General features: G+C 48.8%; 2 protein-coding genes across 2 annotated transcripts; one reads left to right on the top strand and one right to left on the bottom strand.

Moving 5' to 3' along the window:
• Window positions 1-5826: 5826 nt before the first annotated feature.
• On the bottom strand, window positions 5827-18585 carry LOC141079924 (ATPase GET3). Its single transcript, XM_073565397.1, has 7 exons — window positions 18390-18585; window positions 12036-12183; window positions 11802-11950; window positions 11488-11638; window positions 11283-11390; window positions 7608-7805; window positions 5827-6321 (listed from the first exon to the last, which is right to left on the bottom strand). The coding sequence occupies exons 1-7, from the start codon at window positions 18530-18532 to the stop codon at window positions 6190-6192; spliced, it is 1029 nt and encodes a 342-aa protein (XP_073421498.1). The 5' UTR covers window positions 18533-18585; the 3' UTR covers window positions 5827-6189.
• A 401-nt stretch (window positions 18586-18986) lies between these two features.
• On the top strand, window positions 18987-22937 carry LOC141079925 (telomerase RNA component interacting RNase-like). Its single transcript, XM_073565398.1, has 3 exons — window positions 18987-19447; window positions 21811-21888; window positions 22398-22937. Exons 1-3 carry the CDS (start codon window positions 19154-19156, stop codon window positions 22503-22505), a joined length of 480 nt encoding a protein of 159 aa, XP_073421499.1. The 5' UTR covers window positions 18987-19153; the 3' UTR covers window positions 22506-22937.
• Window positions 22938-23408: the final 471 nt, after the last annotated feature.

Genomic DNA, 23408 nt, shown 5'->3' with positions numbered 1-23408 from the left:
TGGCAGCTGAGCCAGTGGCCACACTCAGGTACCAGGCTCTACACTCCAGTGCAGTAATCATAGTGGATAATATGGTGACTCCGTTCCCTTACAAGGGAGATCAAGTCTGGTAATCTACTATGTAAATATTATATAAACCCGCCACCTCCTAATAGTCTGAGATTTTCTGGAAGTAAGAACATGAAGATCACCAGGAGAAGAACTTTGGACCTGGAGCAGAAGATGAGTTCATGACCCAGGAGGACAGGTTATACTAGATCACTGCACTCACTCACTGATGTGTCGCAGGTGTCTCCAAGACCAAATGTGTTATACAAAGCATGGAAATCACTAGATAAAGTCTGTACAAGCAGAGACTGCTGGGAAATATGGCTAAAGGATGCAGAATAGTGAGTACAGCTCTGGAGTATAGTACAGGATGTAACTCAGGATCAGTGATGTAATGCATGTACACAGTGACTGCACCAGCAGAATAGTGAGTGCAGCTCTGGGGTATAGTACAGGATGTAACTCAGGACCAGTAATGTAATGTATGTACACAGTGACTGCACCAGCAGAATAGTGAGTCCAGCTCTGGAGTATAATACAGGATGTAACTCAGGATCAGTAATGTAATGCATGTACACAGTGACTGCACCAGCAGAATAGTGAGTGCAGCTCTGGGGTATAGTACAGGATGTAACTCAGGACCAGTAATGTAATGTATGTACACAGTGACTGCACCAGCAGAATAGTGAGTCCAGCTCTGGAGTATAATACAGGATGTAACTCAGGATCAGTAATGTAATGTATGTACACAGTGACTGCACCAGCAGAATAGTGAGTGCAGCTCTGGAGTATAATACAGGATGTAACTCAGGATCAGTGATGTAATGCATGTACACAGTGACTGCACCAGCAGAATAGTGAGTGCAGCTCTGGAGTATAATACAGGATGTAACTCAGGATCAGTAATGTAATGCATGTACACAGTGACTGCACCAGCAGAATAGTGAGTGCAGCTCTGGAGTATAATACAGGATGTAACTCAGGATCAGTAATGTAATGTATGTACACAGTGACTGCACCAGCAGAATAGTGAGTGCAGCTCTGGAGTATAATACAGGATGTACAGTCATGGCCAAAAGTATTGACACCCCTGCAATTCTGTCAGATAATACTCAGTTTCTTCCTGAAAATGATTGCAAACACAAATTCTTTGGTATTATTATCTTCATTTAATTTGTCTTAAATGAAAAAACACAAAAGAGAATGAAGCAAAAAGCAAAACATTGATCATTTCACACAAAACTCCCAAAATGGACCAGACAAAAGTATTGGCACCCTCAGCCTAATACTTGGTTGCACAACCTTTAGCCAAAATAACTGCGACCAACCGCTTCCGGTAACCATCAATGAGTTTCTTACAATGCTCTGCAGGAATTTTAGACCATTCTTCTTTGGCAAACTGTCAGATAATACTCAGTTTCTTCCTGAAAATGATTGCAAACACAAATTCTTTGGTATTATTATCTTCATTTAATTTGTCTTAAATTAAAAAATACAAAAGAGAATGAAGCAAAACATTGATCATTTCACACAAAACTCCAAAAACGGGCCAGACAAAAGTATTGGCACCCTCAGCCTAATACTTGGTTGCACAACCTTTAGCCAAAATAACTGCGACCAACCGCTTCCGGTAACCATCAATGAGTTTCTTACAATGCTCTGCTGGAATTTTAGACTATTCTTCTTTGGCAAACTGCTCCAGGTCCCTGATATTTGAAGGGTGCCTTCTCCAAAATGCCATTTTTAGATCTCTCCACAGGTGTTCTATGGGATTCAGGTCTGGACTCATTGCTGGCCACCTTAGAAGTCGCCAGTGCTTTCTCTCAAACCATTTTCTAGTGCTTTTTGAAGTGTGTTTTTGATCATTGTCCTGCTGGAAGACCCATGACCTCTGAGGGAGACCCAGCTTTCTCACACTGGGCCCTACATTAAGCTGCAAAATTTGTTGGTAGTCTTCAGACTTCATAATGCCATGCACACGGTCAAGCAGTCCAGTGCCAGAGGCAGCAAAGCAACCCAAAAACATCAGGGAACCTCCGCCATGTGTGACTGTAGGGACCGTGTTCTTTTCTTTGAATGCCTCTTTTTCTCTCCTGTAAACTCTATGTTGATGCCTTTGCCCAAAAAGCTCTACTTTTGTCTCATCTGACCAGAGAACATTCTTCCAAAACATTTTAGGCTTTTTCAGGTAAGTTTTGGCAAACTCCAGCCTGGCTTTTTTATGTCTCGGGGTAAGAAGTGGGGTCTTCCTGGGTCTCCTACCATACAGTCCCTTTTCATTCAGATGCCGACGGATAGTACGGGTTGACACTGTTGTACCCTCGGACTGCAGGGCAGCTTGAACTTGTTTGGATGTTAGTCGAGGTTCTTTATCCAACATCCGCACAATCTTGCGTTGAAATCTCTTGTCAATTTTTCTTTTCCGTCCACATCTAGGGAGGTTAGCCACAGTGCCATGGGCTTTAAACTTCTTGATGACACTGCGCACGGTAGACACAGGAACATTCAGGTCTTTGGAGATGGACTTGTAGCCTTGAGATTGCTCATGCTTCCTCACAATTTGGTTTCTCAAGTCCTCAGACAGTTCTTTGGTCTTCTTTCTTTTCTGCATGCTCAATGTGGTACACACAAGGACACAGGACAGAGGTTGAGTCAACTTTAATCCATGTTAACTGGCTGCAAGTGTGATTTAGTTATTGCCAACACCTGTTAGGTGCCACAGGTAAGTTACAGGTGCTGTTAATTACACAAATTAGAGAAGCATCACATGATTTTTCGAACAGTGCCAATACTTTTGTCCACCCTCTTTTTTATGTTTGTTGTGGAATTATATCCAATTTGGCTTTAGGACAATTCTTTTTGTGTTTTTTCATTTAAGACAAATTAAATGAAGATAATAATACCAAAGAATTTGTGTTTGCAATCATTTTCAGGAAGAAACTGAGTATTATCTGACAGAATTGCAGGAGTGTCAATACTTTTGGCCATGACTGTAACTCAGGATCAGTAATGTAATGTATGTACACAGTGACTGCACCAGCAGAATAGTGAGTGCAGCTCTGGGGCATAATACAGGATGTAACTCAGGATCAGTAATGTAATGTATGTACACAGTGACTGCACCAGCAGAATAATGAGTGCAGCTCTGGGGCATAATACAGGATGTAACTCAGGATCAGTAATGTATGTACACAGTGACTGCACCAGCAGAATAGTGAGTGCAGCTCTGGAGTATAATACAGGATGTAACTCAGGATCAGTAATGTAATGTAAGTACACAGTGACTGCACCAACAGAATAATGAGTGCAGCTCTGGGGTATAATACAGGATGTAACTCAGGATCAGTAATGTATGTACACAGTGACTGCACCAGCAGAATAGTGAGTGCAGCTCTGGAGTATAATACAGGATGTAACTCAGGATCAGTAATGTAATGTATGTACACAGTGACTGCACCAGCAGAATAGTGAGTGCAGCTCTGGGGTATAATACAGAATGTAACTCAGGATCAGTAATGTAATGTATGTACACAGTGACTGCACCAGCAGAATAGTGAGTGCAGCTCTGGGGTATAATACAGGAGGTAACTCAGGATCAGTAATGTAATGTATATATACAGTGACTGCACCAGCAGAATAGGGAGTGCAGCTCTGGAGTATAACACAGGATATAACGCACAGTAACCTTATAGCTTCTTCCTTTCTACAGTTCTTGGATTTGGAGTCTCACTGATATGGGTAACTGTTCCATTAAATCTTGGCGGCAGTCCCCAGGGTCCTCATCTATCTGTATAAACAAAATCCACATCCTATTCTATACGTAATGAAGAAATGAACAGTGACTGTAACAGGGGGCCCACACCATTACTTTTCCATTTCAAGGCGGTTTTGCACCTAAGCCTTTATCGTCTGGTCATGCTAGTCAGTCTGGTTTCTCAGTTATTAGCATAGAATAGCACCTAAGGAGATGCACAGGGCAGAGGTTGGGGGGGGGGGGACACCCAGCGCTTGATGTACACAGCCATAATATCACCAGAAATAATGAATTATAGCTCATGATCAATGTGTGATCGAGGGGGTTCCTCTTCTAGGTCGTGTTGCTCGCTGAAACAGTGACATGCATCCAAGTGTGGCTGTGTGTGGTACTGCAGCTCGGCCTCATTCACTACAGACATGAATAATGCAAACAAAATAGATTGGACTGCTCAATGGATAGAAATATCCGCTGTCTGGACTATGGACGCCTGTCATATATGATATTTGTTGTGATGCTGTATCTAAGCATCATGACTAGGATTACTGCCTAATGATATACTGATACCTGCCATGTGTGATACAATGTGCCTGGTGCATCCCAGCCTGTCCGCGTCATTTCTTGGTCATAGGACAATAGTGTGATATTGAGATCAATTAGCTCATCATGTAGGATGTCTGTATGATGACTTCTGAGCTTCTAGGTAAGCCTGTCATGTGTGATACAATCTATTGAGCCTGTGTGTTTCATAGATGTATTATTACTGCGCTGGTGTAGCTCAGCCTATCATTAGATACTATATGCACACCCTATGTATCTCAGCCTCTGCAGTGTGATCCTGTCTGCACACCCCCGTTATCTCAGCATCTGCAGTGTGATACTGTCTACGCACCCTGTGTATCTTAGCCTCGGCAGTGTGATACTGTCTGCACGTCCTGTGTATCTCAGCCTCTGCAATGTGATACTGTCTGCACGTCCTGTGTATCTCAGCCTCTGCAGTGATACTGTCTGCACTTCCCGTGTATCTCAGCCTCTGCAATGTGATACTGTCTGCACTTCCTGTGTATCTCAGCCTCTGCAATGTGATACTGTCTGCACTTCCCGTGTATCTCAGCCTCTGCAATGTGATACTGTCTGCACGTCCTGTGTATCTTAGCCTCTGCAGTGTGATACTATCTGCACGCCTCGGGTATCTCAGCCTCTGCAGTGTGATCCTGTCTGCACTTCCCGTGTATCTCAGCCTCTGCAGTGTGATACTATCTGCACGCCTCGGGTATCTCAGCCTCTGCAGTGTGATACTGTCTACGCGCCCCGGGTATCTCAGCATCTGCAGTGCAATACTGTCTGCACGCCCCGGTTATCTCAGCCTCTGCAGTGTGATACTGTCTACAGACCGTGTGTCTCAGCCTCTGTAGTGATACTATCTGGATTGGGGCCCTGGTAATGAGCTGGGGCTCTGCAGTGAGGGTCCGGGGAAGGTGGGGGGCTTTGCGGCAAGGGTCCATGAGGCGGGGCTTTGCAGTGACGGTCCAAGGGGGTCTCTGCAGCGAGGGTGCAGGGGGGCCCTGCAGCGAGGGTCCGGGGGGGGTCTCTGCAGCGAGGGTCCGGGGCTCTGCAGCGAGGTGCAGGACTGGTTATGTAAGGGGCTCAGATGCTGCCGGACTCTGCCCAGAACGCTCTGTCTCCTCGGCGCCCCCCACTGCTGCTTTGTTTAAAGCAAATTAAGCAGAAGAATGAAAACACAAGAGGGGCGGAGGACGGAGACCCCGGGTGCTGGCAGTACACAGAGCACAGGGGGGGGGCACCGGACCATGTGGGGAGGGGAAGCAGAGCCGGCCCAGTCACACTCATATGTAGGGGTAAGACCCCCTATCCTCCGCAGGCTCGGTCTGGTGATGACGGACAGCCATTACCTATCACCAATACAGAGGGGCACTGACAGCCACTGGACAGGACTGCGGCCAGAGCGGGGGGCCGTGCCCACCACTGACTTCTACACCCATAATCATGACACAACGCTGGAATATTATATATAAACCGAGTTTATTCTCCTCCTGCCCCCGAGCTCTACAGTGTGAGATTCAGGGGAGACACAGGTGCACGGGTGGTCCCCGCTCCGTCACTACAGGCAGGCAGCAGCCATGCTCCGTACGGCCCGCGGTGATGGGAGATGAAGAGACGGAGACGATGATCACAGCGCATGGGTGCCCAAAATCCGAAAATAAATATATACCCCTCCCATAAAAAAAAAAATAAAAATGAGGGGGTGGGAGAGGGGACAAAAGACAGGAGGACCTGGGAAGGATGGACCCCAATCTGTCTGTCACAGGGGTCTAATGTGTCTTGTGCCTCGAGGAGGATGGCAACCCAGCAACACCCCCCAAATCTCATTTCCCGCTGGGGGGCTTGTACGGCTCGAGGAGAAGGTTAGAGAAGGTGTTGACGTTTTCCACCCCTCGGACCTCATGAGGGAGAAGGGGAAGCTTCACAATATGGAAATCTTCATACAGATCCTCCATCTATGGGAAAAGAGACACATGGGAGAGTCAGTTATAGAGTGACGCCTAGTGGCAGAGAGAGGAATTACACCAAATGCACCCCGATAGGAAGGCCGCACCCCGGATAGCAAGGCCGCACCCCAAATAGGAAGGCCGCACGCACCCCCGATAGGAAGGCCACACCCCAAATAGGAAGGCCGCACGCACCCCCGATAGGAAGGCCGCACCCCAAATAGGAAGGCCGCACGCACCCCAGATAGGAAGGCCGCACCCCAAATAGGAAGGCCGCACCCCAAATAGGAAGGCCGCACCCCAGATAGGAAGGCCGCACCCCAAATAGGAAGGCCGCACCCCAAATAGGAAGGCCGCACCCCAAATAGGAAGGCCGCACCCCGGACAGGAAGGCCGCACCCCGGACAGGAGGGCCGCACCCCAGACAGGAAGGCCGCACCCCAGACAGGAAGGCCGCACCCCAGACAGGAAGGCCGCACCCCAGACAGGAAGGCCGCACCCCAGACAGGAAGGCCGCACCCCAGACAGGAAGGCCGCACCCCAGACAGGAAGGCCGCACCCCAGATAGGAAGGCCGCACCCCAGATAGGAAGGCCGCACCCCAGACAGGAAGGCCGCACCCCAGACAGGAAGGCCGCACCCCAGACAGGAAGGCCGCACCCCAGACAGGAAGGCCGCACCCCAGACAGGAAGGCCGCACCCCAGACAGGAAGGCCGCACCCCAGACAGGAAGGCCGCACCCCAGACAGGAAGGCCGCACCCCAGATAGGAAGGCCGCACCCCAGATAGGAAGGCCGCACCCCAGATAGGAAGGCCGCACCCCGGATAGGAAGGCCGCACGCACCCCCGATAGGAAGGCCGCACGCCCCCCGATAGGAAGGCTGCACGCCCCCCGATAGGAAGGCCGCACGCACCCCCCGATAGGAAGGCCGCACGCACCCCCCCGATAGGAAGGCCGCACGCACCCCCGATAGGAAGGCCGCACGCCCCCCCGATAGGAAGGCCGCACGCCCCCCCGATAGGAAGGCCGCACGCCCCCCCGATAGGAAGGCCGCACGCACCCCCCGATAGGAAGGCCGCACGCACCCCCGATAGGAAGGCCGCACGCATCCCCGATAGGAAGGCCGCACGCACCCCCGATAGGAAGGCCGCACCCCGGATAGGAAGGCCGCACCCCAGACATGAAGGCAGCAGCTGAAAAATTCTTCAGGTCTTCATATTTCCAGGAAAAACAAGATTTAACTGTTTGAACAAAAAACAAAAAATGAAGATCGGCCCTCCTCGTGTGTCACGTACCTGGTCCAAGTATTTAGATTGAATCTTGTGCCTGGCCTCACACATACGACAGGGTTTCTCGGGGTCGGGAAACACCAACTGGTTAACGATAATATTGTGTGTGTCTATTTTACACTTGGCCAATTCCTGGATCAGCCGCTCAGTCTCATAGAGAGACAGGAACTCCGCAATACACACACAGATGAAGGTGGTCTGCTCCTGTGTGCGAGACAAGGGGCATCAGCAAGCACCAATCCTCACTGTACGAGGCAGTATAGCAGTCTTGTACATAGGGGGCAGTATTATAGTAGTTATATTCTTGTACATAGGAGCAGTATTATAGTAGTTATATTCTTGTACATAGGAGCAGTATTATAGTAGTTATATTCTTGTACATAGGGAGCAGTATTATAGTAGTTATATTCTTGTACATAGGGAGCAGTATTATAGTAGTTATATTCTTGTACATAGGGGGCAGTATTATAGTAGTTATATTCTTGTACATAGGGGCAGTATTATAGTAGTTATATTCTTGTACATAGGGAGCAGTATTATAGTAGTTATATTCTTGTACATAAGGGCAGTATTATAGTAGTTATATTCTTGTACATAGGGGGCAGTATTATAGTAGTTATATTCTTGTACATAGGGGCAGTATTATAGTAGTTATATTCTTGTACATGAGGCAGTATTATAGTAGTTATAATCTTGTACATAGGGGCAGTATTATAGCAGTTATATTCTTGTACATAGGGGGCAGTATTATAGTAGTTATATTCCTGTACATAGGGGCCAGTATTATAGTAGTTATATTCTTGTATATAGGGGCAGTATTATAGCAGTTATATTCTTGTACATAGGGGGCAGTATTATAGTAGTTATATTCCTGTACATAGGGGCCAGTATTATAGTAGTTATATTCTTGTATATAGGGGCAGTATTATAGTAGTTATATTCTTGTACATAGGGAGCAGTATTATAGTAGTTATATTCTTGTACATGAGGCAGTATTATAGTAGTTATAATCTTGTACATAGGGGCAATATTATAGTAGTTTTATTCCGGCACATAGGGGGCAGTATTCTAGTAGTTATATTCTCGTACATGGGGCAGTATTATAGTAGTTATATTCTTGCACATAGGGAGCAGTATTATAGTAGTTATATTCTTGTACACAGGGGCAGTATTATAGTAGTTATATTCTTGTACATAGGGGCAGTATTATAGTAGTTATATTCTTGCACATAGGGGCAGTATTATAGTAGTTATATTCTTGCACATAGGGGGCAGTATTATAGTAGTTATATTCTTGTACATAGGGGGCAGTATTATAGTAGATATATTCGTGTACATAGGGGGTAGTATTATAGTGGTTATATTCTTGCACATAGGGGCAGTATTATAGTAGTTAGATTCTTGTACACAGTATTATAGTAGCTACAAGATTTCTCTCGCGCATCACCCCTACTCTGGAACTCTCTACCACAACATATCAGACTCTCACCTACCATTGAAACCTTCAAAAAGAGCCTGAAGACCCACCTCTTCCGACAAGCCTATAACCTGCAGTAACCACCAATCGACCAAACCGCTGCACGACCAGCTCTACCCTCGCCTACTGTATTCTCACCCATCCCTTGTAGAATGTGAGCCTTCGCGGGCAGGGTCCTCTCTCCTCCTGTACCAGTTATGACTTGTATTGTTTAACATTATTGTACTTGTTTTTATTATGTATACCCCTCCTTACATGTAAAGCGCCATGGAATAAATGGCGCTATAACAATAAATAATAATAGCTATATTCATGTACATAGGGGACAGTATTATATTAGTTATATTCTTGTACATAGGAGCAGTATTATAGTAGTTATATTCTTGTACATAGGGGGCAGTATTATAGTAGTTATAGCCTTGTACATAGGGAGCAGTATTATAGTAGTTATATTCTTGTACATAGGGGCAGTATTATAGTAGTTATATTCTTGTACATAGTGGCAGTATTATAGTAGTTATATTTTTGTACATAGGAGCAGTATTATAGTAGTTATATTCTTGCACATAGGGGCAGTATTATAGTAGTTATATTCTTGTACATAGGGGGCAGTATTATAGTAGTTATATTCTTGTACATAGTGGCAGTATTATAGTAGTTATATTCTTGTACATAGGGGCAGTATTATAGTAGTTATATTCTTGTACATAGGGGGCAGTATTATAGTAGTTATATTCTTGTACATAGTGGCAGTATTATAGTAGTTATATTCTTGTACATAGGGGACAGTATTATAGTAGTTATATTCTTGTACATAGTGGCAGTATTATAGTAGTTATATTCTTGTACATAGGGGGCAGTATTATAGTAGTTATATTCTTGTACATAGTGGCAGTATTATAGTAGTTATATTCTTGTACATAGGGGACAGTATTATAGTAGCTATATTCTTGTACATAGTGGCAGTATTATAGTAGTTATATTTTTGTACATAGGAGCAGTATTATAGTAGTTATATTCTTGCACATAGGGGCAGTATTATAGTAGTTATATTCTTGTACATAGGGGGCAGTATTATAGTAGTTATATTCTTGTACATAGGGGGCAGTATTATAGTAGTTATATTCTTGTACATAGGGGCAGTATTATAGTAGTTATATTCTTGTACATAGGGGGCAGTATTATAGTAGTTATATTCTTGTACATAGTGGCAGTATTATAGTAGTTATATTCTTGTACATAGGGGACAGTATTATAGTAGTTATATTCTTGTACATAGTGGCAGTATTATAGTAGTTATATTTTTGTACATAGGAGCTGTATTATAGTAGTTATATTCTTGTACATAGGGGCAGTAGTATAGTAGTTATATTCTTGTACATAGGGGGCAGTATAATAGTAGCTATATTCTTGTACATAGGAGCAGTATTATAGTAGCTATATTCTTGTACATAGGAGCAGTATTATAGTAGTTATATTCTTGTACATAGGGGGCAGTATTATAGTAGTTATATTCTTGAACATGGGGCAGTATTATAGTAGTTATATTCTTGTACATAGGGGCAGTATTATAGTAGCTATATTCTTGTACATAGGAGCAGTATTATAGTAGTTATATTCTTGTACATAGGAGCAGTATTATAGTAGTTATATTCTTGTACATAGAGGCAGTATTATAGTAGTTATATTCTTGTACATAGGGGCAGTATTATAGTAGTTATATTCTTGTACATAGGGGCAGTATTATAGTAGTTATATTCTTGTACATAGGGGCAGTATTATAGTAGTTATATTCTTGTACATAGGGGCAGTATTATAGTAGTTATATTCTTGTACATAGGGGGCAGTATTATAGTAGTTATATTCTTGTACATAGGGGCAGTATTATAGTAGTTATATTCTTGTACATAGGAGCAGTATTATAGTAGTTATATTCTTGTACATAGAGGCAGTATTATAGTAGTTATATTCTTGTACATAGGGGCAGTATTATAGTAGTTATATTCTTGTACATAGGGGCAGTATTATAGTAGTTATATTCTTGTACATAGGAGCAGTATTATAGTAGTTATATTCTTGTACATAGGAGCAGTATTATAGTAGCTATATTCATGTACATAGGGAACAGTATTAGAGTATTTGTATTCTTATGAATTAGATTAGATTGCAGGCTGATATTCTGTCCCATGAGTTGCACATCTCACCGGATCCTTGAACTGCTCGCTGACTGATCGGATGACCGGCAGAGTCTCTTCTAGCTTGGAAGCGAGTTGATCGGCATTCATGTCACCAAGTCCCAACATGTTGCACATCTGAGGGCAAGAGAAGTATCATCAGGGTGTGATTATTCTTAGGTCTCACAGCGGGTACAAAGACTTATACCAACTGATGGATGAGGAGCGGCTTTACCTGGGATATGAACGGGCTGATCTGATTCTTGATCTGCATGAGTCTTCCCAGGCCTCGTTCCACAATGGTCGGGAAATTGAGAAGTCGAAGTGTGTGGCCAGTAGGGGCCGTATCAAAGACCACCACTGAGAAATTCATCCCTTTTACCAACCTGAAAGAGATAAGCATAATCAGCAATGGTATGTTTGCACGTTAAATAGAAGATGCAAGGTTAAAGACATGGAAAATGTCCCGGGAGGAACCCGCCCCGATCACTTTATCATATTCTGCTTCGGAAAGGCCGATGTGTGTGGACACGTGTGCCGATGCCTCACCTCATCACCTCTGCATAGCTCATGGCTTCGTCTATCCCGGGGAAGGCGCTCATGGCTTCCTGCATCATCTTCTTGCCCATACTCAGCATATTGTCCTCCTCAAAGATCTCGTCAGGTAACTCGGCCACCCCCAGACTGGGGTCTATCTCCTGCACACAAGACGCGGGGGAAGGGGAATTATCTGGATAGATATCAGATAGATTGATAAACATTGGAAGAAGAGAGACAACTCACCATGGCAAATAGGTTGTCATAGCCGCGCACTTTGGTGGGGACCTTGGAGAACTTCTGGTCGAAGGCATCAGAGATGTTATGAGCGGGGTCCGTGGAAATTATCAGTACACTCTCCCGAATCCGAGACAGCTGGACGGCTAGACTGCAACTGTGGAGACAGACACTGCTCAGTCGCCATACACCACAGAGGGAGAGCAGAACACCGGATGTCTAACAATGGCTTCTGCGCGGGGGATGTCAGGCAGCAATGTGGAAAAAGGACCAAGTGTAAAGATGAGAGCGAAGCGACAAGGGCCAAACTGTAATCCCAGTAGTCATAACATCTACAAAACAGCAAGTCTTGTGGGTTGTTCCCCGTATGCAGATGGGCTTCTGAGCCGTTTCCGGTATGTGGGGGTGTTCCCTGTATGCGGCAGGCTTTGTGTGGCGTTCCTGGTGTGCGGTGGGCATTCCCAGTATGCGATGAGCCTTGCAGGGCGTTCCCGATATGCAGGGGAGGTCACTATTTGCGACCACGTTTGAGGGGCGTTCCCGGTATTTGAATGGTCTTGTGGGGCGTTTCCTGTATGCAGTGGGCCTTACGGGGTGTTCCCGGCAAGTGGCGGGCCTTGCAAAGCGTTCCGAGTTTGCGGCCACGTTTGGGGGGCGTTTTTAGTATGAGTCAGGCCTCATGGATCGTTCCTGTTTTGCGGCCGGGTTTGAGAGGGCGATCATGATTTGGGGGCAATCACGGTATGTGACAGGCCTGCGGGGGGTGGTTTTCAAATATGGTGGGCCTTTTGGGTTGCTCTTCATATATGGTAGTTCTTGCAGGGTGCTCCTCATATATGCTGGGCCTTTTGGGGTGCTCTTTATATGTGTCATTCTTTAAACAGAAGATTGATAACATCAGAGAAAGCTTTGACCTACAACCTCCACAACCCCTATTCCTAACTACTCAGCCCTCCTCCTCCAAAACCAGCTTCTCCACCATTATAGAAGACCAACTTTCCACTTTCCGCCCTACTCTCGAGATCACATTTCGCCATCTGCGCACTATGACCTGATCCTATCCCACTTCATCCCCAACTTCACCACAGTCTTCATCCCAACCCTAATCCATCTCTTCAACCTATCACTAACAACTGGTGTTTTCCCCTCAAGCTTTAAACATGTCACAATCACACCAATCCTCAAAAAGCACTCTCTAGACCAACCTCTGTATCTAGATATCACCTCATATCACTTCTCCCCTTTGCCTCAAACCTACTAGAACAACAAGTCCATTTCGAACTGTCCTCCCACCTCTTTTCCTGCTCCCTCTTCAACCGCTTAGAATCTGGTTTCTGGCCCCATCACTCTACTGAAACTGCCCTAACTAAGGTCACCAATGACCTATTAACCGCCAAGGCCAAGTGACACTACTCTGTCCTCCTCCTCCTGGACCGGTCCTCTGCCTTTGACACAGTGGACCACTCCTTATTACTACATCTCTTGGCTTCACAGACTTGGCCCTATCTTGGATCTTGTTCTAACAGACCGGACATTCAGCGTTTCCCACTCACATGCCACCTCCTCACCTTTCTCCCCCTATCTGTCGGAGTTCCGCAAGGTTCAGTCCTAGGGCTCCCGCTCTTCTCCATTTACGCCTTCGGCCTGGGACAGCTCATAGAATCTCATGGCTTTCAGTATCACCTCTATGCTGATGACACACAGATCTACCTCTTTGAGACAAGATATCACCTCCCTACTAACCAAAATCCCACAATGTCTGTCTGCTATTTCATCCTTCTTCTCTGCTAGATTTCTAAAACTTAACATGGGCAAAACAGAATTCATCATCTTTCCTCCATCTCACTCGACTCTCCCAACAGACCTATCCCTTAAAGTAAATGGCTGCTCACTCTCCCCAATCCCACAAGCTCACTGCCTCGGGGTAATCCCTGATTCTGATCTCTCCTTCAAACCACATCTCCCGGATCCGTACATTCCTAAACCTAGAATCTGCAAAAACTCTAGTGCATGCCCTCATCATCTCCCGTTTAGACTACTGCAACCTCCTGCTGTGTGACCTCCCCTCTAACACTCTCTCACCCCTCCAATCTATCTTAAACAATGCTGCCCGACTAATCCACCTATCCCCCCCCGCTATTCCCGGGTCTCTCCTCTCTGACAATTCCTACACTGGCTCTCCATTACCCAGAGACTCCATTTCAAAACCCTAACCATGGCATAAAAAGCCATCCACAACCTGTCTCCTCCATACATCTGTGACCGCGTCTCCCGGTACCTACTAACATGCAACCTCCCATCCTCACAAGATCTCCTTCTGTACTCCCCTCTTATCTCTTCTTCCCACAATCGCATACAAGATTTCTCCCGCGCATCCCCCCTACTCTGGAACTCTCTACCACAACATATCAGACTCTCGCCTACAGTGGAAACCTTCAAAAGGAACCTGAAGACCTACCTTTTCCGACAAGCCTACAACCTGCAGCAACCACTGATCCACCAAACCGCTGCATGACCAGCTCTGCCCTCACCTACTTTATCCTCACCAATCCCTTGGAGATTGTGAGCCCTCTTCTTATGTGGTGGTTCTTGCCGGGTGCTCTTCTTATGTGGTGGTTCTTGCCGGGTGCTCTTCTTATGTGGTGGGCCTCATAGGGTGCTCCTCATATATAGGGTCCTTGCCGGGTGCTCCTCATTTATTGCGGGCCTTGCAGGGTGCTCCTCATATATGGCGGGCCTTGCAGGGTGCTCCTCATATATGGGGGGCCTTGCAGGGTGCTCTTCGTATATGGGGGGCCTTGCAGGGTGCTCCTTATATGTAGGGGGCCTTGCAGGGTGCTCCTCATATATGGCGGGCCTTGCCGGGTGCTCCTCATATATGGGGAGCCTTGCAGGGTGCTCCTCATATATGGGGAGCCTTGCAGGGTGCTCCTCATATATGGGGAGCCTTGCAGGGTGCTCCTCATATATGGGGAGCCTTGCAGGGTGCTCCTCATATATGGGGAGCCTTGCAGGGTGCTCCTCATATATGGCGGGCCTTGCAGGGTGCTCCACATATATGGCGGGCCTTGCAGGGTGCTCCACATATATGGCGGGCCTTGCAGAGTGCTCCACATATATGGCGGGCCTTGCCAGGTGCTCCTCATATATGGGGGGGCCTTGCAGGGTTCTCCTCATATGTGGAGGGCCTTGCAAGGTGCTTATCATATTTTGTGTAGATCTTTGTCAATGATTAAGACGCACGATTTTGCGTAGAAACGCGTTTGATTTTAATGTTCTCGACTATGACTTAATTGTTTTTATTCTATTGGAAGTGATGGAATAAAAGAAAAATGGATTTTATGGACTTACAGCACTGGACTTATTTTTTCTAAGGCCTTGCAGGGTGCTCCTCATATGTGGAGGGCCTTGCAGGGTGCTCCTCATATGTGGAGGGCCTTGCAGGGTGCTCCTCATATGTGGAGGGCCTTGCAGGGTGCTCCTCATATGTGGAGGGCCTTGCAGGGTGCTCCTCATATATGGGGGGCCTTGCAGGGTGCTCCTCATATGTAGCGGGCCTAGGAAGGGTGCTCCTCATATATGGGGGGGCCATGCAGGGTGCTCCTCATATATGGGGCGCCTGGCAGGGTGCTGCTTCTCATATATGGGGGGCCTTGCAGGGTGCTGCTCCTCATATATGATGGGCCTTGCAGGGTGCTGCTCCTCATATATGGGGGGGCCTTGCAGGGTGCTGCTCCTCATATATGATGGGCCTTGCAGGGTGCTGCTCCTCATATATGATGGGCCTTGCAGGGTGCTGCTCCTCATATAGGAGGGGCCTTGCAGGGTGCTGCTCCTCATATAGGAGGGGCCTTGCAGGGTGCTGCTCCTCATATAGGGGGGGGCCTTGCAGGGTGCTGCTCCTCATATAGGGGGGGCCTTGCAGGGTGCTGCTCCTCATATAGGGGGGGCCTTGCAGGGTGCTGCTCCTCATATAGGGGGGGCCTTGCAGGGTGCTGCTCCTCATATATGGGGGGCCTTGCAGGGTGCTGTTCCTCATGTATGGGGGGCCTTGCAGGGTGCTGCTCCTCATGTATGGGGGGCCTTGCAAGGTGCTGCTCCTCATATATGGGGGGCCTTGCAGGGTGCTGCTCCTCATATATGGGGGGCCTTGCATGGTGCTGCTCCTCATATATGGGGGGCCTTGCAGGGTGCTGCTCCTCATATATGGGGGGCCTTGCAGGGTGCTGCTCCTCATATATGGGGGGCCTTGCAGGGTGCTGCTCCTCATATATGGGGGGCCTTGCAGGGTGCTGCTCCTCATATATGGGGGGCCTTGCAGGGTGCTCCTCATATATGGGGAGCCTTGCAGGGTGCTCTTCATATATGGGGGGCCTTGCAGGGTGCTCTTCATATATGGGGGGCCTTGCAGGGTGCTCCTCATATATGGGGAGCCTTGCAGGGTGCTCTTCATATATGGGGGGCCTTGCAGGGTGCTCCTCATGTATGGGGGGCCTTGCAGGGTGCTCCTCATGTATGGGGGGCCTTGCAGGGTGCTCCTCATGTATGGGGGGGCCTTGCAGGGTGCTCCTCATGTATGGGGGGGGGCCTTGCAGGGTGCTCTTCATATATGGGGGGCCTTGCAGGGTGCTCCTCATGTATGGGGGGCCTTGCAGGGTGCTCCTCATGTATGGGGGGCCTTGCAGGGTGCTCCTCATGTATGGGGGGCCTTGCAGGGTGCTCCTCATGTATGGGGGGCCTTGCAGGGTGCTCCTCATGTATGGGGGGGCCTTGCAGGGTGCTCTTCATGTATGGGGGGCCTTGCAGAGTGCTCTTCATGTATGGGGGGCCTTGCAGAGTGCTCTTCATGTATGGGGGGCCTTGCAGGGTGCTCCTCATGTATGGGGGGCCTTGCAGGGTGCTCTTCATATATGAGGGGCCTTGCAGGGTGCTCCTCATATATGGGGGGGGCCTTGCAGGGTGCTCTTCATGTATGGGGGGCCTTGCAGGATGCTCGTCATATATGGGGGGCCTTGCAGGGTGCTCTTCATGTATGGGGGGGCCTTGCAGGGTGCTCCTCGTGTATGGGGGGCCTTGCAGGGTGCTCTTCATGTATGGGGGGGGCCTTGCAGGGTGCTCCTCATGTATGGGGGGGCCTTGCAGGGTGCTCCTCATGTATGGGGGGGCCTTGCAGGGTGCTCCTCATGTATGGGGGGGCCTTGCAGGGTGCTCCTCATGTATGGGGGGGCCTTGCAGGGTGCTCCTCATGTATGGGGGGCCTTGCAGGGTGCTCTTCATGTATGGGGGGGCCTTGCAGGGTGCTCCTCGTGTATGGGGGGCCTTGCAGGGTGCTCTTCATGTATGGGGGGGGCCTTGCAGGGTGCTCCTCATGTATGGGGGGGCCTTGCAGGGTGCTCCTCATGTATGGGGGGGGCTTGCAGGGTGCTCCTCATGTATGGGTGGCCTTGCAGGGTGCTCTTCATATATGGGGGGCCTTGCAGGGTGCTCTTCATGTATGGGGGGCCTTGCAGGGTGCTCCTCATGTATGGGGGGCCTTGCAGGGTGCTCCTCATGTATGGGTGGCCTTGCAGGGTGCTCTTCATGTATGGGGGGCCTTGCAGGGTGCTCCTCATGTATGGGGGGCCTTGCAGGGTGCTCCTCATGTATGGGTGGCCTTGCAGGGTGCTCTTCATATATGGGGGGGCCTTGCAGGGTGCTCCTCATGTATGGGTGGCCTTGCAGGGTGCTCTTCATATATGGGGGGCCTTGCAGGGTGCTCTTCATGTATGGGGGGCCTTGCAGGGTGCTCCTCATGTATGGGGGGCCTTGCAGGGTGCTCCTCATGTATGGGGGGCCTTGCAGGGTGCTCCTCATGTATGGGGGGCCTTGCAGGGTGCTCTTCATATATGGGGGGCCTTGCAGGGTGCTCCTCATGTATGGGGGGCCTTGCAGGGTGCTCCTCATGTATGGGGGCCTTGCAGGGTGCTCTTCATATAAGATCCAACACACCAGTCACCGATGGCGAACCCGCTAATATCGAGGTCCCTCGGGGGTCCAGCAGGAGGATACGAGCTGCCCACCTCCTTCCTGGGGGTGATCAGCGGGAATGTGTAGTCGTTAGGGCGCTACCTGGCCTGCTTAATCACTGAAAGGGCGCATATACTTTTGCAACCAACTTTGACATTCCCAAGTGAAGCCTCAGCGTTTGGTGTCCACAGCTCCTGCGCAGACTGACCCGTCACCATGGATACAGACTACAGAACAACGTGTAGTCAGATCCTGAAGTCACGTGACAGTGAGCGCCCAATGGGCTTCCCCTCCCCAAAACACCCCCGCACCACCACCTCCTCCCCACACTTGGTTCAGTCCACCCCTAGTCCCTACCTGCAGGTGGTCTTGCCCACTCCGCCCTTTCCTCCTACAAAGATCCACCTGAGTGAGCGCTGCTCTATCACATTGAGTAGGGTGGGCTCTAGCGGCTCCACATCTGGAGCATCTTCAAACTCATCATCCCCCGGCGCAGCCATTTTCTCCAGGTATCACGTGACGGCGACAGTTCCTCCACCCCGCGCATAACCCTACACAATCACCCAGCTATCTCCTCTGACCAATCCGAACGAGCCTTGTGGGCAGCATCGCTTTCGCTATTGGTTAGCTGACATGTCAATCAATGACGACCATACACAGCTTTGTTTATGATTAGCTCCTTCTGATGCCTATCACTGTCAAACTACTGACGCCAAAGCATGATTGGATAACCCCTTTCTTTCCAAGCTTTGATTGGTTGACTCTTACGTCAATCTCGAACAGGAAAGTGTAGCGCAATGAAGCAACTAATAGCCTTCAAGTTTATCCCAGCAGCCGAGTCATTGGATAATCGAACTGCCCATCACGATGAGACCATCTCTCATTGGACAACGTCACATCTTTTGTGTCATATTATTGGCTCTCGTGTTTCTAAGCAATTTTTTTTCTATTCCCGCCTCCAGCAGGGCCGAGTTCTTCTTTTACCTCAAGCAGAGGCGCGCCGCCATTTTTATTTTCGCTTTCCCGGTTCCGCCTTTTTTTTTTTAAGGGGGGGTGGGCGACGGTGTAACGGGAGGCTGTATGCTGCCGCTCTGTGACGTGGACACTCTCACCGTGTGAAAATGGCGGAAAGAAGTCCGCGGCCTGGTTCGGAGGAAGACGCCGCGGAAGAAGCGGAGGAGGCCGCGGAGGTAGAACAGGAAGAAGAGGCCGCGGACTCTCCTCCTCCCCCGCCGCCCGGGGCCGAGGCTCCCTCCTCCGCCGGCCTCCCCTCAGGCTCCGGGTTGAACCTCTTCGCCAATGACGGCAGCTTCCTGGAGCTTTTCAAGAAGAAGATGGAGGCGTCAGGGAGCCAGGAGGAGGGCAGGGAGCCGGAGGAGAGGAAGAAGCCGGACAAGCGGACGCCCACCAGCTTTGTAAGGCCCCCCCCAAACACGACGGAGAACTACAAGTCCCAGAATGTCCTGCAAGAGCCTGTGCGCTGCCAGGGGGATACTGGGACTTGTGGTCCTTATCCTCTGCCCTGCAGGAAGGCTGGGTGACCATCGCCACCTCCTAGATACTGACCCTAATGGTGGCTCCTCTGTTGTTCCCCCTGGAAATGGTGGGAGACATGTTGGCCCCTGTATACATTGTGCAGAGCGAGCCGTCAGCCGCTTATCTATGTATACAGGGCTGTGGACATGCAGCGGCACAGACCCGGCACCCGGGGGGCTGCTCACCGCTGGGCCTGGACTTATCCAGCAGCCCCACAGACGATGAAGGGGCGTCCGACTATGTAATGGAGATGAGAATCCCCCCCCATCTACCAGCGGTTGGACCCCCACGATCAGTAACATCACCTAACGTGGCGAGTGGCGCTTCGCTACGTACCGGTCTGTTGGGGCTCACAATGACGCGGTCGCTCTACCTCCAGGTCCAGCCCCTCCTCTGCTCACACCGTGTGCTGCCGATAAGGCTGCGTTCACATGTGCAGTATTCCGTCAGTATTTGTAGCCATAATCGGGAGAGGATAAGTATAATAGAAGCGCGGCACCACTTCTGGATTATCACCCACTCCTGGTTTTGGATTACAAATACTGATGTAATTCTGACAGTGGATGGTTTATGCCCCTGTTATCAGATGGAATATTTACCAGTAGATCATTTGCCATTCACAAATTGCGTGCCAGTGTAGATGAACCATCTCTCTGATGGGACGGTGTCGGTGTGCAGGGACCATCGCTGTCTATAGAGATGAGCAGATCTGCTCCCAGGACCCTGATCCAGCAGCCACATCAGTATTTGGGGAACCCCGCACGCTACCTCCTACTTGCTGGAATCCCTTGGCGTTTGTTCTGCTCAATCAGTGTGTCACTCCAGATCTACAAACTAGGAGGCGTCTGGGATTCCAGCAGGTAGAGGGCGATTTGCAGGGCTTCCGTGTGGAATACTGACTTGGCTGCTGGACCAGGGTCCTGCAAATGGATTGGCTCACCCTTCTAAGTTCCCAGGAGGAATAACAGAGGAACAGATCCCAGCACTAAGCTATCACCTGTACACTGGGTCAGTGATAAGAGATCAGTGTAGGCCCAACTACTGGGACTGTCACCCCCCTGTTGGGATGGAGCAGAGGTGATCTTGTGGACCCCTCTCCGTTCGTTAACTGCAGCATAAACGAAGCAGCTCCATAAATAATCATTTCTGAAGCCAGATATCAGTAGGGGTCTCTGCATCCCTGCGGGTAGATGATGGCTGGTAATGGCAGGAATGCATTACTTTACAAGGAGGATGGCAGCTCCTTATTACTAGTCAGTAACTCCTCCCCCTTGTTCTTGATTGACAGCTGAATGTCCTACATTAGTGTTCTGCAGAGAGATCTCACATACCATGCTGTCCTGGGACAAAGCACCTGCAGTGCTCAGCCACGTCATCTGTGACCTCCTGCTTACATGGCCCGTCCATGAAAAAATGATAGTGATGTAAAGCAATGTCTGCGTTGTCAATCCAGACCTGATGGGAGGCACAGGGTGGGGGTTTATTAAGAGGAAACTTGAGACCGCCTACTAGACGCTTGAGACTTTATTTGCATTTTTCAATTGTGACAAGTTGGGCTAGGAGGGGAAGGGGGATTGTAGCTCCTGACTGAGACCGGACTGGTCCTTCTCTCCAGGCTTTGTGTTCCAACTAGTGATGAGCAAGCGTGCTCTAATATTGTGTTATCCGAGTATCTTCGGCCTGCTTGAATATTGTGTTATCAGAGTCCCCACAGCTGCATGTTTTGCGGCTGTTAGACAGCTGCAACACATGAAGATTGCCTAACAGCCGCGGGGACTCGGACATATTATTCGAGTAGGCTGAGGACACTGGGATAGCACAGCATCCGAGCACGGTCGCTCATCACTAGCTCCTACATACGTTGAGGCCTGAACTAGTTTCTGTAATTTCTGGATGTCGGAGTTTATTGGGGGCTACTATCAGGCTCTGGAGCCCCCTTGGCAGGAGGCTGGGGACTGTTAAAGCAACAAGGTTAGTTTAGTATCAGTCGTTTCCCTAACATTCCGCTGCTCCTTTTGAATGTTTCTCATGAATACGTGTCTGGATCTGTACATGGTGTGGAGGATGCCGCCACCATCATCCTGCTAGTTTCCCCATGAGGAGGAAAGGTGGTGTCTGGAGGTGGGGAGTGTTTTGTGCCTGTCTAACCCAGGCCTCCCTTATATTCTGTCATATAGAGGGACTCAGAGAGGCTGCCAGGGCTCGTATAACGGTTGCAGTCTTCTGTCCCTTCCACCCCCAGGTGGGCAAGCGTAGAGGAGGGGCAAAGCTGGCACTGAAGACGGGCATGGTCACCAAGAAGCCAAAGATGGAGGAAGAGGTGAGAAACGTTAGTTATGAAATGCTAAGATGTAAAGATGGAGTGCGGTGTACGTGGGTAATGTCTGAGCCTCCTGGAAGTGATGCACAAAGCTGTGGCCTGACGTCTCATGGAGGTGTATGGTATTCATACTGTCTGATTCAGCGAGGCTCGGACCTACAATGTGTGTTGGTATACATATATATAATGGACTGTGACTATAGCCATCTGCTGTGGTGGGCTAGGACGGGTCTATAAGTGGCTAGTGCACGTAGCCATCTGGAGCACCATAGAAAAGAAATCCAGCCCTGCGTTGCTCCTTTCTGGTTTGCACACGACTCCTGCCTTCTATCCTTGGAGGGCTTCTTTACCTTTCTTGCAGTAAAGCAGTGCACCCCAAATGGTAGTCGCCTCTCATCTGTGACCTTATAGTCAGGGGGGGGCCCTCATCTAGTAAAGGGTGGATGAGTATTCCTTGTGTTGGGGGTTGCAGCCTCTGCATGGTAACCTTCGGTTTCTTCTTCCTCCAGATCCTGACACATAAGGGTGGCGCGTGGGCACAGTACATGGCAGAGGTGAAAAAATACAAAGCTCATCAATGCAGCGATGACGACAAAACACGGCCGCTGGTGAAATAACACGGAGCCCCGTGGACTTGTGCTGGATGCGCCTCTGGGAACGGCTCGGCCTAGAGGAATATATATTACCAGACCCTACACCTTATTACAAGCTCCTCATGTCCTATGGATTATGTAATGCTAAGCCCTGTATGGACTCCTTATAAAGAGCAAATACTTTCCTTATGGGTTCTTCACACAGAGCCAGTGGTGGCCGAGCCCTTACCCTCACCGGAGAGTGAACCTGCCCTCGAGGCTAAAGGGGGCGGCGCTGACACAAACGTCTGCTTCTGCCGCAAGAAGGAATTCACCTTGTCATATGTATGTTCTTGTTTTTATTTTTTTTCCCGTGTGGGGCACCGTTCAGTTTCCACATCAGTTTTGTAAGAATCCTTGTGTTATATCCTTCCATAGATTATTGTTTTATTAAACTAAACGTTGGCTCCAAACACATCCCCCTGCTAAAGTCTGGAGTGGTCCTGACACGCTGCCAAACTGGTATGGCCTGTACCACTGTCTACCACATACAGTGGGGCAAAAAAGTATTTAGTCAGTCAGCAATAGTGCAAGTTCCACCACTTAAAAAGATGAGAGGCGTCTGTAATTTACATCATAGGTAGACCTCAACTTTGGGAGACAAACTGAGAAAAAAAAATCCAGAAAATCACATTGTCTGTTTTTTCATTTTATTTGCATATTATGGTGGAAAATAAGTATTTGGTCAGAAACAAGCAATCAAGATTTCTGGCTCTCACAGACCTGTAACTTCTTCTTTAAGAGTCTCCTCTTTCCTCCACTCATTACCTGTAGTAATGGCACCTGTTTAAGCTTGTTATCAGTATAAAAAGACACCTGTGCACACCCTCAAACAGTCAGACTCCAAACTCCACTATGGTGAAGACCAAAGAGCTGTCAAAGGACACC

Source organism: Dendrobates tinctorius, unplaced genomic scaffold (assembly GCF_039654945.1).
Source record: "Dendrobates tinctorius isolate UK_male_01 unplaced genomic scaffold, ASM3965494v1 ptg000712l, whole genome shotgun sequence".
NCBI lineage: Eukaryota > Metazoa > Chordata > Amphibia > Anura > Dendrobatidae > Dendrobates > Dendrobates tinctorius.
This window is presented reverse-complemented; position numbering and strand designations above follow the sequence as displayed.